This window comes from Scyliorhinus torazame, unplaced genomic scaffold (assembly GCF_047496885.1).
Source record: "Scyliorhinus torazame isolate Kashiwa2021f unplaced genomic scaffold, sScyTor2.1 scaffold_151, whole genome shotgun sequence".
In the NCBI taxonomy this organism is placed as follows: domain Eukaryota; kingdom Metazoa; phylum Chordata; class Chondrichthyes; order Carcharhiniformes; family Scyliorhinidae; genus Scyliorhinus; species Scyliorhinus torazame.
Genome location: NW_027307878.1, coordinates 36156 through 49932, shown reverse-complemented (window position 1 = coordinate 49932; position 13777 = coordinate 36156). Strand labels below are relative to the sequence as shown.

Here is a 13777-nt window from a genome sequence, read left to right as displayed (position 1 = left end):
TCTCGGGACTGTTAGTCGCCAAGTGCCGTATTGAACACTGGAGAATGAGCTCGAATTGGGATAGAGATAAGCGTGAGTGAGCATCGTAAACTGCTATTGTATCGGGATGTTCTGGGTCTCAGAGTTTTAACTCTGCAGTTAATCGTCAGGGATGCAGTACAATAAACCCTGAACAAAGAAAATGTGTGTGTGTGAGAGGCAACTGAAGCAGCAGGAAACAACTGAAACAGCAGAGCTGAATGTTTTCCAGTGCAGCCACAGTACTGAACTTATTCCAACTTCCAAACCCACCTGAGAACCAACCTCCTGGCTATTCATCTACAAGAAGCTTCAAAGCCTCATGAGAATTATTTGTTTCTAAAAACCCTTCACTCCAACTAAAGGATCAGCTCAACAAGAAGACAACAGACCTGCAGCGATATAAAGATTGCAGTCTACATTCCATTTTCATCATTACAGCTTTAACTTGATCTGTACCTAATTTCTGTGTATGTGTCAGTGAGTGTGAAAGAGACGAGAGACTGAGATGTTCAAACATCCAGGGAAAGGGTGTGATAATAAATAACCTCCTTTCCATTAAAAATGACCAGTAAGCCTGCTGCTGAAATGTATTTTAAATAAAGAAATATCACACTGAGGGTAAGAAAATATCACACAAACATCCTAATAATGGACTGGAAGGGATGTAATCAAACGCTGTATAACCCCCTTCAGGTAGCTATATAGAGGCTGCAGCCTCTCACACTGAACGTACACGTGATCCATAGACACCTCCAGGCGACAAACATCAGCTGGAGCCTGGGAGTGGGTGAAACGTATTAAAAACCTTTTCGCCTGTAAACCGCTCACCGGCACTAGGACACGCCTGGGAACAGAAACCTTAAGGCCCCACCCACTAGCTGATGCGTCACAAAGACGCCAGCGCATGCGCTCTGTTTCCCCAAGATGGCGGCTGTGAACCAGGGCCTGGTCCCGGGAGAGAGCTGACCGGCGGTGATGTGACCTGAGGATCACCACATCTCAGGCAAGGGGGCAGGTTGGGAAGGCGGTGCCTTCAGGAATAACTGGGAAGGTGATGTTTGGTCAGTTGCTGCAGTCTGTGTAGTGAAGGTGCTGTCACAGTGGTGTGAGGTGAGGAAGTACAGGATTATCACCCAGCAATGATCAATTAAGGGGAATGTAAATCCAGCTCAGGCTGCTTTCAGATTGGAAAGGGAGCTACGGTGTGTCCTCAGAGCTGGTGATTGTTGTGGCTTTGGTCGTTTCTCTATAGACTGAGAGCTGAGCGGTAACAGGCCCGGGTTACCGGCCGCCATCTTCACAGAGGACAAGTTGCCACAGGGCGCATGCGCTGCGAGCCTGGACCGGATGCCAACTCTCGCGGATTCACTGAGTGGAGTGTACAGGATTTTATTTTTTTCAGAAATTTAGTGCATCCAATTAATTTGATCCAATTAAGGGGCAATTTAGTGTGGCCAATCCACCTACCCTGCACATCTTTGGGTTGTGGGGGCGAAACCCACGTAAACATGGGGAAAATGTGCAAACTCCACACAGACAGTGACCCAGAGCAGGGATCGAACCCAGGTCCTCAGCGGCGTGAGGCAATAGGGATCGCCCACTGTGCTGCCCCCAGATTTTATTTTAATCATTTGTGGAAGTCACTGGCTGGGTCAACATTTATTGCCCATCCCTAATTTCCCTTGAACTGAGCGGCTTGCTCGGCCATCTCGGAGGGCATTTAAAGAGTCAACCATATTGCTGTGATTTGGAATCGTGTCGGCCAGACCAGGTAAGGATAGATTATTTCCTTCACTGAAGGACATGAGTGAACAGATGGGTCTTTACAACAATTGACAATGGTTTCATGGTCATCAGTAGACTTGCAATGAATTCAAATTTTACCTTCTGTCTCGGTGAGATTCATACCTAGGAAATCATTAGGACAGTGGAAAATATTTTTGGATCTTTGGAAAATGATTAGGGTTGTAAAAAATAGTTTTTTGAACATTTCTCTTAAGCGGATATAAAAATATTGAAAATGGGATACAGGTTGATTGGCTGACAGTCAAACACTGTCCTTTGAGGTAATTAGTCATTTTGCTTCCCAATTGGCCAAGGAAGGCAGTGTGTCACAAGGATGGATGTGTTGACCGATTAATGGCTGGAGGATGGGGGTCAGGTCATGTGATCAAACCTCCAGGAATACGTTTAATCAAAGTTGGTGAGGAGAGAATGTTGTGAATTTCTATCCTAAACTGACAGTGAGGTTTCTGTAAATCTGCAGGATACTGGAATTGGAGGTTTAACAGACGGGAAACGCAAACCAAACGTCACATCGCGATCTGACAGAGTCACTCGGTTCATCAGAAACTGAATATCAGCAGCATCTGGATGTGGAAGGTAAAAGGTTTGTCTGTGAGGGAAGATTTCAGGTCTCAGTGTGATTAGAAAAGCCCTGAGATTCACAAACCCTGGTTCGACCAAACCTGGAGAACTGTGTTCAGTTCTGGGCAACAGACCTGAGGAAGGATAGAATGGCCTCGGAGGGAGTGTAGCACAGATTTACCTGAGTGATATGTTAACGCCCCGGGGTTAAATTACAAAACTAGATTGCGCAAAAAAATCTGTCAGTATGGAGAAAAGCAATCGGTCCATGCCAGCTCTCTAATCGGCACGGTAGCACCATTGCTTCACAGCGCCAGGGAACCCGGTTTCTTTCCTGGCTTGCGTCACGGAATGGGTGGAGTCTGCACGTTCTCCCCTTGTTTGCGTGGGTTTCCTCCGGTTGCTCCGGTTTCCTCTCACAAGTCCCGGAAGATGTGCTTGCTAGGTGAATTGGACATTCTGAATTCTCCCTCTGTGTACCCAAACAGGTGCCGGAATGTGGCGACTAGGGGCTTTTCACAGGAACTTCATTGCCGTGTTAATGTAAGCCTTCTTAGAACATAGAACAGTACAACACAGAACAGGCCCTTCGGACCTCGATGTTGTGCCGAGAATTGTCCAAAACCAAGATCAAGCTATCCCACTCCCTGTCATTCTGGTGTGCTCCATGTGCTTAGCCAATAACCGGTTGAAAGTTCCTAAAGTGTCCGACTCCACTATCACAGCAGGCAGTCCATTCCACACCCGAACCACTCTCTGAGTAAAGAACCTACCTCAGACATCCCTCCTATATCTCCCACCCTGAATCTTATAGTTATGCCCCCTTGTAACAGCTACATCCACCCAAGGAAATAGTCTCTGAACGTCCACTCTATCTATCCCCCTCATCATCTTATAAACCTCTATTAAGTCGCCTCTCATCCTCCTCCACTCCAAAGAGAAAAGCCCTAGCTCCCTCAACCTTTCTTCATAAGACCTATCCTGCAAACCAGGCAGCATCCTGGTAAATCTCCTTTGCACCCTTTCCAATGCTTCCACATCCTTCCTATAATGAGGTGACCAGGATTGCACACAATATTCCAAATGTGGTCTCACCGGGGTCATGTATAGTTGCAGCATAACCCTGCGGCTCTTAAACTCAAGCCTCCTTTAATAAACGCTAACACACTATAAGACTTCTTCACGGCTGTATCCACTTGAGTGGCAACCTTCAGAGATTTGTGGACATGAACCCCAAGATCTCTCTGTTCCTCCACATTCCTCAGAACCCTGCTGTTGACCCTGTAATCCGCATTCAATTTTTTTCTGCCAATATGAATCACCTCGCACTTATCAGGGTTAAACTCCATCTGCCATTTTTCGGCCCAGCTCTGCATCCTATCAATGTCTCTTTGCAGCCTACAACAGCTCTCCACCTCATCCACTACTCCACCAATCATGGTGTCATCAGCAAATTTACTGACCCACCCTTCAGCCCCCTCCTCCAAGTCATTGATAAAAATCACAAATAGCGGAGGACCCAGCACTGATCCCTGTGGTACACTGCTGGTAACTGGTCTCCAGTCTGAAAATTTTCCATCCACCACCACCCTCTGTCTTCTATGTGATAACCAGTTACTTATCCAATTGGCCAAATTTCCCTCTATCCGACACCTCCTTACTTTCTTCATGAGCCGACCATGGGGAACCTTATCAAACGCCTTACTAAAATCCATGTATACGACATCAACTGCTCTACCTTCATCTACACACTTAGTTACCTCCTCAAAGAATTCAATCAAATTTGTGAGGCAAGACCTACCCTTCATGAATCCGTGTTGATTATCACGGATTAAGCTGCATCTTTCCAAATGGTTAAAAATCCTATCCTTCAGGACCTTTTCCATTATCTTACCGACCACCGAAGTAAGACTAACTGGCCTATAATTACCAGGGTCATTCCTATTCCCTTTCTTGAACAGAGGAACAACATTTGCCACTCTCCAGTCCTCTGGCACTATCCCCGTGGACAGTGAGGACCCAAAGATCAAAGCCAAAGGCTCTGCAATCTCATCCCTTGCCTCCCAAAGAATCCTTGGATATATCCCATATGGCTCAGGGGACTTGTCAACCCTCAGGCTTTTCAAAATTGCCAATACATTCTTCCTCAGAACATCTACCTCCTCCAGCCTACCCGCCTGTATCACACACTCATCCTCAAAAACATGGCCCCTCTCCTTTGTGAACACTGAAGAAAAGTATTCATTCAACACCTCTCCTATCTCTTCTGACTCCATGCACAAGTTCCCACTACTGTCCTTGACCGGCCCTACCCTCACCCTGGTCATTCTTTTATTTCTCACATAAGAGTAAAAAGCCTTGGGGTTTTCCTTGATCCGACTCGCCAAGGACTTCTCATGCCCCCTCCTAGCTCTCCTCAGCCCTTTTTTCAGCTCATTCCTTGCTGCCTTGTAACCCTCAAGCGACCCTACTGAACCTTGTTTTCTCATCCTTACATACTCTTCCTTTTTCCTCTTGACAAGACATTCAACCTCTTCTGTGAACCATGGTTCCCTCACACGGCCATTTTCACCCTGCCTGACGTGGACATGTGTATGAAGGACACGCATTATTTGTTCCTTGAACAAGCTCCACTTTTCATTTGTGCCTTTCCCTGACAGTTTCTGTTCCCATCTTATGCTCCCAATTCTTGCCTAATCGCATCATAATTACCCCTCCCCCAATTATAAACCTTGCCCTGCCGTATGGCCCTATCCCTCTCCATTGCAATAATGAAAGACACTGAATTGTGGTCACTATCTCCAAAGTGCTCTCCCACAAACAAATCTAACATTTGGCCCGGTTCATTACCCAGTACCAAATCCAATGTGGCCCCCCCTCTTGACGGCCTATCCACATATTGTGTCAGGAAACCCTCCTGCACACACTGTACAAAAACTGCTCCACCCGAACTGTTCGACCTCTCGAGGTTCCAATCAATATTTGGAAAGTTAAAGTCACCCATGTTAACTACCCTGAGACCTCCACACCTATCCAGAATCTGTTTTGCAATTTCATCCTCCACATCTCTATTACTATTTGGGGGCCTATAGAAAACTCCCAACAATGTGACAGCTCCTTTCCTATTTCTAACTTCGGCAGATCCCCTTCAAACTGCCTTTCTGCAGCTGTTAAACTATCCTTAACAATGCTACTCCTCCACCTCTTTTACCACCTTCCCTACTCTTACTGAAACATCTATACCCCGGAACTTCCAACAACCATTCCTGTCCCTGTTCTAACCATGTCTCCATAATGGCCACAACATCGTACCAAGTACCAATCCACACTCCAAGTTCACCTACCTTATTCCGGGTGCTCCTTGCATTGAAGTAAACACACATCAACCCACCTTTCTGTCTGCCGGTACACTCCTGCGACCTTGATACCCTCCTCAGTACCTCACTACTCTCAACACTGGCTTCTGGACTACAGCTCGTTTCCCCAGCCCCCTGACAAATTAGTTAAAACCCCCCAGAAGAGCCGTCGGAAATTTCCCTCCCAGGATATTGGTGTCCCTCTGGTTCAGGTGCAAACCGTCTTGTCTGTACAGGTCCCACCTTCCCCAGAATGTGTTCCAAATATCCACGTACCGGAAACCCTTCCTCCTACACCATCCCTGCAGCCACGTGTTTATCTGCACTCTCTCCCTGTTCCTCACCTCCCTAGCACGTGGTACCGGCAACAAACCAGAGATAACAACATGGTTTGTTCTGGCTCTCAGCTTCCACCCTAGCTCCCTAAATTCCTGTTTTAAATCCCCGTCCCTTCTCTTACCTATGTCGTTGGTACCGATGTGTACCACGACTTGTGACTGCTCCCCCTCCCCTTTAAGGATTCTGAAAACGCGGTCCGAGACGTCACGGACTCTGGCACCTGGGAGGCAACATACCATCCGTGAATCTCTTTCGCTGCCACAGAACCGTCTATCTGTCCCTCTAACTATCGAGTCCCCAATAACTATTGCTCTCCTGCTCACCCTCCTTCCGTTCTGAGCTACAGGGACGGACTCAGTGCTGGAGATCCGTTCACCGTGGCTTACCCCTGGTAGGTCGTCCCCCTCAACAGTATCCAAGACGGTATACCTGTTACTGAGGGGAACGACCACAGAGGATCCCTGCACTGACTGCTTCCTCCCAGCCCCTCTCACCATCACCCATCTATCTTGATTCTTCGGAGTAACTACATTCCTGAAGCTACTTTCTATGACCACCTCTGCCTCCCGAATGATCCGAAGTTCATCCAGCTCCAGCTCCAGCTCCTTAACGCGGTTTCTGAGGAGCTGGAGATGGGTGCGCTTCCCACAGGTGAAATCAGCAGGGACACTGACGGCGTCCCTCACCTCAAACATTCATACTTGTGAGACTAATAAAGATTACTGTTATCTGGAGCAATCCAGTCAGTCTCATTCTCCTGCTTTATCCCTGTATCCTAACAGCTTTATTTCTCTCAGGTTTCTATCTAATTTTTAAAAAAATCATTTAATTGGTGTCTATTTCTAAACTCCGTCATAGGCAGCAAGTTTAAGGTCATTGCCACTGGCTGTGTAAAAACATTCTTCCTCATACCTCCTGGACCATTTACGTGCATAGACACAGAGCAACGTAGAAAATAGGAGCAGGAGGTCATTTTCCCCTTCGAGCCTGCTCCACCATTCATTACGATCAGAGCTGATTAGGCTCAATCACCTAATCCCGCTTTCCCCCCATATCCTTTGATCCCCTTCACCCTGAGTGCTGTATCTAACTGCTTCTTGAAAACATGAAATGTTTTGGTCTCAATTCTTCCTGTGGCGACAAATTCCACAGGCTCACCACTCTCTGGGTGAAGAGATTCCTCCTCACCTCTGTCCTAAATGGTCTGTCATAGAACATACAGTGCAGAAGGAGGCCATTCGGCCCATCGAGTCTGCACCGACCCACTTAAGTCCTCACTTTTACCCTATCCCCGTAACCCAATAACCCCTCCTAACCTTTTTGGACACGAAGGACAATGTAGCATGGCCAATCCACCGAACCTGCACATCTTTGGACTGTGGGAGGAAGTCGGAGCATCCGGAGGAAACCCACACAGACACGGCGAGAACGTGCAGACTCCGCATAGACAGTGACCCAGCAGGAATCGAACCTGGGACCCTGGCGCTGTGAAGCCACAGTGCTAGCCACTTGTGCTGCCCGTGCTATCCCGTATCCTCAGACTGTGACCCAGGGTTCTGGACACACCCACCATCGGGAACATCCTTCCCGAATCTAATCTGTCTCGCCCTGTTAGAATTTTATAGGTTTTCTTTTTTTTAATATAGATTTAGAGTGCCCAATTCTCTTTTTTTCCAATTAAGGGGTAATTTTAGCATGGCCAATCTACCTACCCTGCACATCTTTGGGTTGTGGGGGTGAGACCCACACAGACACAGGGAGAATGCGCAAACGCTACACGGACAGTGACCCGGGACCGGGATCGAACCGAGGTCCTTGGCGACGTGAGGCAACAGTGCTAACCACTGCACCATCGTGCAGCCCACATTCTATAGGTTTCTATGAGATTCCTCCTCATTCTTCTGAACTCCAGCAAATACAATCCTAACTGATTCAATCTCTCATACGTCAGTCCCACCATCCCAGGAATCAGTCTGGCAAAACTTTGCTGCTCTTTCTCTTTAGTGAGATCATCTTTCCTCAGATAAGGAGACTAATACTGCACACAATATTCCAGGTGTGGCCTCACCAAGGCCCTGTACAATTGCAGCAAGACATCCCTACTCCTCTACTCGAATCCGGCTATGAAGGCCAAAAAACCATTTGCCTTCTTTACCGCCTGCTGTATTTGCTTGCTTCCATACAAACTAGGAGCAGGCCACTCGGCCCCTCGAGCCTGCTCCTTGCAGACAAACTAGGAGTCGGCCCCTCGAGCCTGCTCCTTTCACACAAACTAGGAGTCAGCCCCTCGAGCCTGCTCCTCACACACAAACTAGGAGTCGCCCCTCGAGCCTGCCCCTTACACACAAACTAGGAGTCAGCCCCTCGAGCCTGCTCCTTACACACAAACTAGGAGTCGGCCCCTCGAGCCTGCTCCTCACACACAAACTAGGAGTCGCCCCTCGAGCCTGCCCCTTACACACAAACTAGGAGTCGGCCCCTCGAGCCTGCTCCTTGCAGACAAACTAGGAGTCGGCCCCTCGAGCCTGCTCCTCACACACAAACTAGGAGTCGGCCCCTCGAGCCTGCCCCTTACACACAAACTAGGAGTCGCCCCTCAAGCCTGCTCCTTACACACAAACTAGGAGTCGCCCCTCAAGCCTGCCCCTTACACACAAACTAGGAGTCGCCCCTCAAGCCTGCTCCTTACACACAAACTAGGAGCCTGCCCCTCGAGCCTGCTCCTTGCAGACAAACTAGGAGCCTGCCCCTCGAGCCTGCTCCTTACACACAAACTAGGAGTCGGCCCCTCGAGCCTGCACCTTACACACAAACTGGGAGTCGGCCCCTCGAGCCTGCTCCTTACACACAAACTGGGAGTCGGCCCCTCGAGCCTGCTCCTTACACACAAACTAGGAGTCGGCCCCTCGAGCCTGCACCTTACACACAAACTGGGAGTCGGCCCCTCGAGCCTGCTCCTTACACACAAACTGGGAGTCGGCCCCTCGAGCCTGCTCCTTACACACAAACTGGGAGTCGGCCCCTCGAGCCTGCACCTTACACACAAACTAGGAGCCTGCCCCTCGAGCCTGCTCCTTACACACAAACTAGGAGTCGCCCCTCAAGCCTGCTCCTTACACACAAACTAGGAGCCTGCCCCTCGAGCCTGCTCCTCACACACAAACTAGGAGTCAGCCCCTCGAGCCTGCTCCTTACACACAAACTAGGAGTCGCCCCTCGAGCCTGCTCCATCATACAATAATTCTAACCGAAACTCCACATTCCTGCCGACCCCGATAACCTTTCACCCAATTGCTTATCAAGAATCTATCCAGCTCTGCCTTAAAAATATTCAAGGACACTGCTTCCACTGCCTTTTAAGGACGGAAGTTCTAAGTTGTAGAATCCCAACGGTGCAGAAGGAGCCCAAGTCAGCACCAACCCTCCGAAACCCCCGCCCCCCCCCCCCCCCCCCAACCCTGCCCCATCCACATATCCCACCCAACATGCACATCCTTGGAGATGAAGGGGCAATTTAGCACCTAACCTGCAAATCTTTGAACTGTGGGAGGAAACTGGAGCACCCGGAGGAAACCCACACAGACACGGGGAGAACGTGCAAACTCCACACAGTCACCCAGGGTCAGATGTGAACCTGGGTCCCTGGTTCTGTGATGCTGCAGTGCTAACCACTGTGCCACCCCCTCTTTTACAACCCTCAAGAGAAAAAAAAATCCTCATCCCCATCTGAAATGGGTGACCCCTTATTTTGCAACAGTGACCCCCTTGTTCCCACAAGAGGAACCATCCTCTCCACATCCACCCTGTCAAGACCCCTCAGGATCTTATATCATTCAATCTAGGTTTTACCCAAAACTTTAAATCTGTGTCCTGACTGCTTGTACGATCAGTGAATGGAAACAGAGTTTCTTTGTCCACCCGATGGAAACCTGGCATAATCTTGTGTACCTGAATCAAATCTCCCCTCAACCTCCTTTGCTGGAACCATTCTGGTAAATCTCCTCTGCACCTTCTCCAAGAACCTCCATATTCTTCCTGAAGAGTGGTGACCAGAGCTTTAGAAAGATTCATAGAATAGAATTAGAACCATAGAATTCCTACAGTGCAGAAGGATGCCATTCGGCCCATCGAGTTTGCACTGATTCTCTGAAAGGGCACCCTGCCGAGGCCCACACCCCTACCCTGTAACCCCATAGCCCCACCTAATCTGCACATCCCTGGACACTAAAGGGTAATTTATCAAGGCCAATCCACCTAACTTGCTCCCGGATCAGCCTCCCGAACAGACGCCGGAATGTGGCGACCAGGGACTTTGGGGCTGGTATAGCACAGTGGGGTAAGGCAACTGGCTTGTAATGCAGAACAAGATCAGCAGCGTGGGTTCAATTACCGTACCGGCCTCCCCGAATAGGCGCCGGAATGTGGCGACTAGGGGCTTTATACAGTAACTTCATTGAAGCCTACTTGTGACAATAAACTATTATCATTATCATTATTTTTTGGTCTGTTGGAGAAATCCTGAGCACCGGGTGGAATCCCACGCAGACACTGGGAGAAAGTGCAAACTCCACACAGTCAGTCATCAAGGCCAGAATTGAACCCGAGTCCCTGGCACTGTGAGGCAGCAGTGCTCATCACCTTGCCACCAGAAGCATAGTTTCTGTGTCAGTATTACTGTTTATGAAGCTCAAGGTCGAATTTGCTTTGCCAACTACTCTCTTAATATGTCTTGTAGATATACAAAATTCCTCTTCACCTCTTCCTCTCTCCTCCCAAAGAGGCCAGTTGGGTTTTTACAACAATGCAGCAGTTTTCATGGTCACTTTTTCCCAGTGCCGGCCCCACAAATTACCAGATTCATTCAGCTCAATTTCACAACCTGCCTTTGTGTTTTTGTGGGTTCTCTTTCACTCCCTATTTTCTGTTTTCAATCAGTTTCACAGGATGTTTGAAGGGGAGACTGCAAAGTCTGGAAACTCAAACCAAACATCACATCAGGATCTGACAGAGTCCTCAATTTATCATATCCTGAATATCATTATATTTTGAACATGGAAGGAAAAAGCATCGTTCACAGTGGGGAGAAACCGTTCACGTGTTGTGTGTGTGGACGAGGATTCACTCGATCATCAGGCCTAACGAGACACAAATGCTGTCACACTGAGGAGAAACCGTGGAAATGTGCGGACTGTGGGAAAGGATTCACTTATCCATCCAAGCTGGAAACTCATCGGCGCAGTCACACTGGGGAGAGACCATTCACCTGCTCCAAGTGTGGGAAGGGATTCACTCAGCCATCCGCTCTGTCCACACACCAGCGAGTTCACACTGGGGAGAGACCATTCACCTGCTCCAAGTGTGGGAAAGGATTTACTATTTCAGCCCACTTGCTGAGTCACCAACAAGTTCACACTGATGAGAAACCGTTTCAATGTCTGGACTGCGGGAAGTGCTATAAAAGATCGGGGGAACTGATGCTTCATCAACGTGTTCACACTGACGAGAGACCGTTTAGGTGCTCTCACTGCGGGACAGGGTTCAGACGATCATCTAACCTCACTGTACATCAGCGAATTCACACAGTGGAGAGGCCATTCGTCTGTGCCAAGTGTGGGAAGGGATTCACTCAGCCATCCGACCTGCAGAAGCACCAGCGAATTCACACTGATGAGAGACCGTTTCAATGTCCAGACTGCGGGAAGTGCTATAAACGTTTTGGGGAACTGTTACAACATCAACGTGTTCACACTGACGAGAGACCGTTTAGGTGCTCTCACTGCGGGACTGGGTTCAGGCGATCATCTCACCTCACTGTACATCAGCGAATTCACACTGGGGAGAGGCCATTCGTTTGCTCCGAGTGTGGGAAGGGATTCATTCAGTCATCCGAACTTCTGAATCACCAGCGAATTCACACTGATGAGAGACCGTTTCAATGTCCAGACTGCGGGAAGTGCTACAAACGTTCTGGGGAACTGATTCGCCATCAACGTGTTCACACTAACAAGAGACCGTTTAGGTGCTCTCAATGCGGGACTGGGTTCAGACAATCATCTCACCTCACTGCACATCAGCGAATTCACACTAGGGAGAGACCATACACCTGCTCCAAGTGTGGAAAGGGATTCACTCAGTCATCCGCCCTGCAGAAGCACCAACGAGTTCACACTGGGGAGAGGCCATTCATCTGCTCCATGTGTGGGAAGGGATTCACCACTTCATCCTACCTGCTGAGACACCAACGAGGCCACAAGTAACTACAGTGATTGGATTTTGCTGTTCCTCACATTCAGGACTGAACCATGTTCATTTGGGTCTCTTTCTGCTGATAACAAACTCCAGCCCATTTACAGGGGCTAATATTCTGGCTAAAAGTCAAATAAATTAGATTTGTGTGAAATACGCAGTGTGTTGAAACTTTCTAATATCTCTGACACAAGTTAGTTCCTTTTGAAGTACTCTCGCTCTCCCCTGTCTCTTCCATCCTCAGCTCCAACAAGAAATGTGAGGAGCTTGTGGAGCTTCTTTGTGACTGAGATTGAGTAAATCCGATCAGCTGCCTCTGCTGCTTCCCTCCCTTCCACGAGCCCACCGGACCAAACTGTCTCTAAATTTCATCCTTTCCCGAGCCCTGAACCCACATCTTTCTCTATTTTCTCTCCCATCTCCCCTCATGCCCTCTCAGAGCTCATCTCGTCCATGAGACCCAGCTCCTGCTCCATCGACCCTATTCCCACTGAGCTACTGATCAGCTAACTACCCTGTGCCAAGAGTTTTGTCAACATTTCTCTCTTTTCAGGTACTGTCCCTCTGTCCTTCAAATCTGCCATCATCACCCCCTCCTCAATAAAATAAACCCTTGACCCTGCCATCCTTACAAATTACTGCCCCATCTTCAACCTCCCTCTCCTCTCCAAACTCCTTGAACATGTTGTCACCTCCCAAATCCTTGACTATCTTTCCCAGAATTCCCATGTTTGAATCCTTCAATCAGGTCTCTGCCCTTAGTGTTGTGTGGGGTTACTGGGTTATGGGGATAGGGTGGAGGTGTTGACCTTGGGTAGGGTGCTGACCTTGGGTAGGGTGCTCTTTCCAAGAGCCGGTGCAGACTCGATGGGCCGAATGGCCTCCTTCTGCACTGTAAATTCTATGATATCTAAATTCTATGATAGTAGTGAAATAAATACAGAATCTTACCCGGAGAGAAATTCAGACAATCCAGGAGCTTGGATCCAGCACGGATATGTTCATAAGACCAGAAGACAAGGGTAGCAGCACAGTCATTATCGAGAGGCAACAATACCTGCTGGAAACAGACAGACAATAGAACAACACGAATCACACCAAGCTACCTACACCCATACACCCGAGGCAGGAAGGAGAATTGGAGATAGACTGAAAGAACTCAAAGACTCCAGACACATTAACCAAAGACACAGGTAGAACCAAGGAAGTTTTAGCTGCTCCCTAAAATACCCAAACATTCAAATACATGGACAGTACCAGGGAAATACCACCAGACAGACCCACTGGGTCAGACTGTGGGAGAGAAATTCCAACAGAATCATAGAATGTACAGTGCAGAAGGAGGCCATTCGGCCCATTAAGCCTGCACTGGCCCACAGAAAGTATCCTACTTCAGCCCATCCCTGTAACCCAGTAACCTCACCTAACCTTTGTTTGGACACAAAAGG

The 13777-nt window shown here is 48.6% G+C and overlaps 1 protein-coding gene and 1 long non-coding RNA gene across 5 annotated transcripts in view; one reads left to right on the top strand and one right to left on the bottom strand.

The window, feature by feature from the left end:
- The window catches only part of LOC140405618 (uncharacterized), a 30671-nt gene extending 17168 nt beyond the window's left edge, over positions 1-13503 (bottom strand). Inside the window, exon 1 of the long non-coding RNA XR_011938718.1 lies at positions 13281-13503. This is a non-coding gene — a long non-coding RNA (uncharacterized lncRNA). The remainder of the gene's footprint in view (positions 1-13280) is intronic.
- Positions 936-12483, top strand: LOC140405617 (uncharacterized). 4 transcript variants are annotated; one of them, XM_072494163.1, is made up of 3 exons: positions 936-1024; positions 2288-2403; positions 11019-12483. In XM_072494163.1, the coding sequence occupies exon 3, from the start codon at positions 11135-11137 to the stop codon at positions 12338-12340; it is 1206 nt and encodes a 401-aa protein (XP_072350264.1). In that variant the 5' UTR covers positions 936-1024; positions 2288-2403; positions 11019-11134; the 3' UTR covers positions 12341-12483. The 4 variants fall into 4 exon arrangements, with proteins under 4 accessions (XP_072350264.1, XP_072350261.1, XP_072350262.1 ...); XM_072494160.1 differs by having other exon boundaries at positions 978-1131; XM_072494161.1 differs by having other exon boundaries at positions 978-1131; positions 2288-2410.
- Positions 13504-13777: the final 274 nt, after the last annotated feature.

Excerpts from the sequence above, each read along its gene's own strand:
- LOC140405617 (XM_072494163.1), top strand. The coding sequence starts at position 11,135 with ATGGAAGGAAAAAGCATCGTTCACAGTGGGGAGAAACCGTTCACGTGT.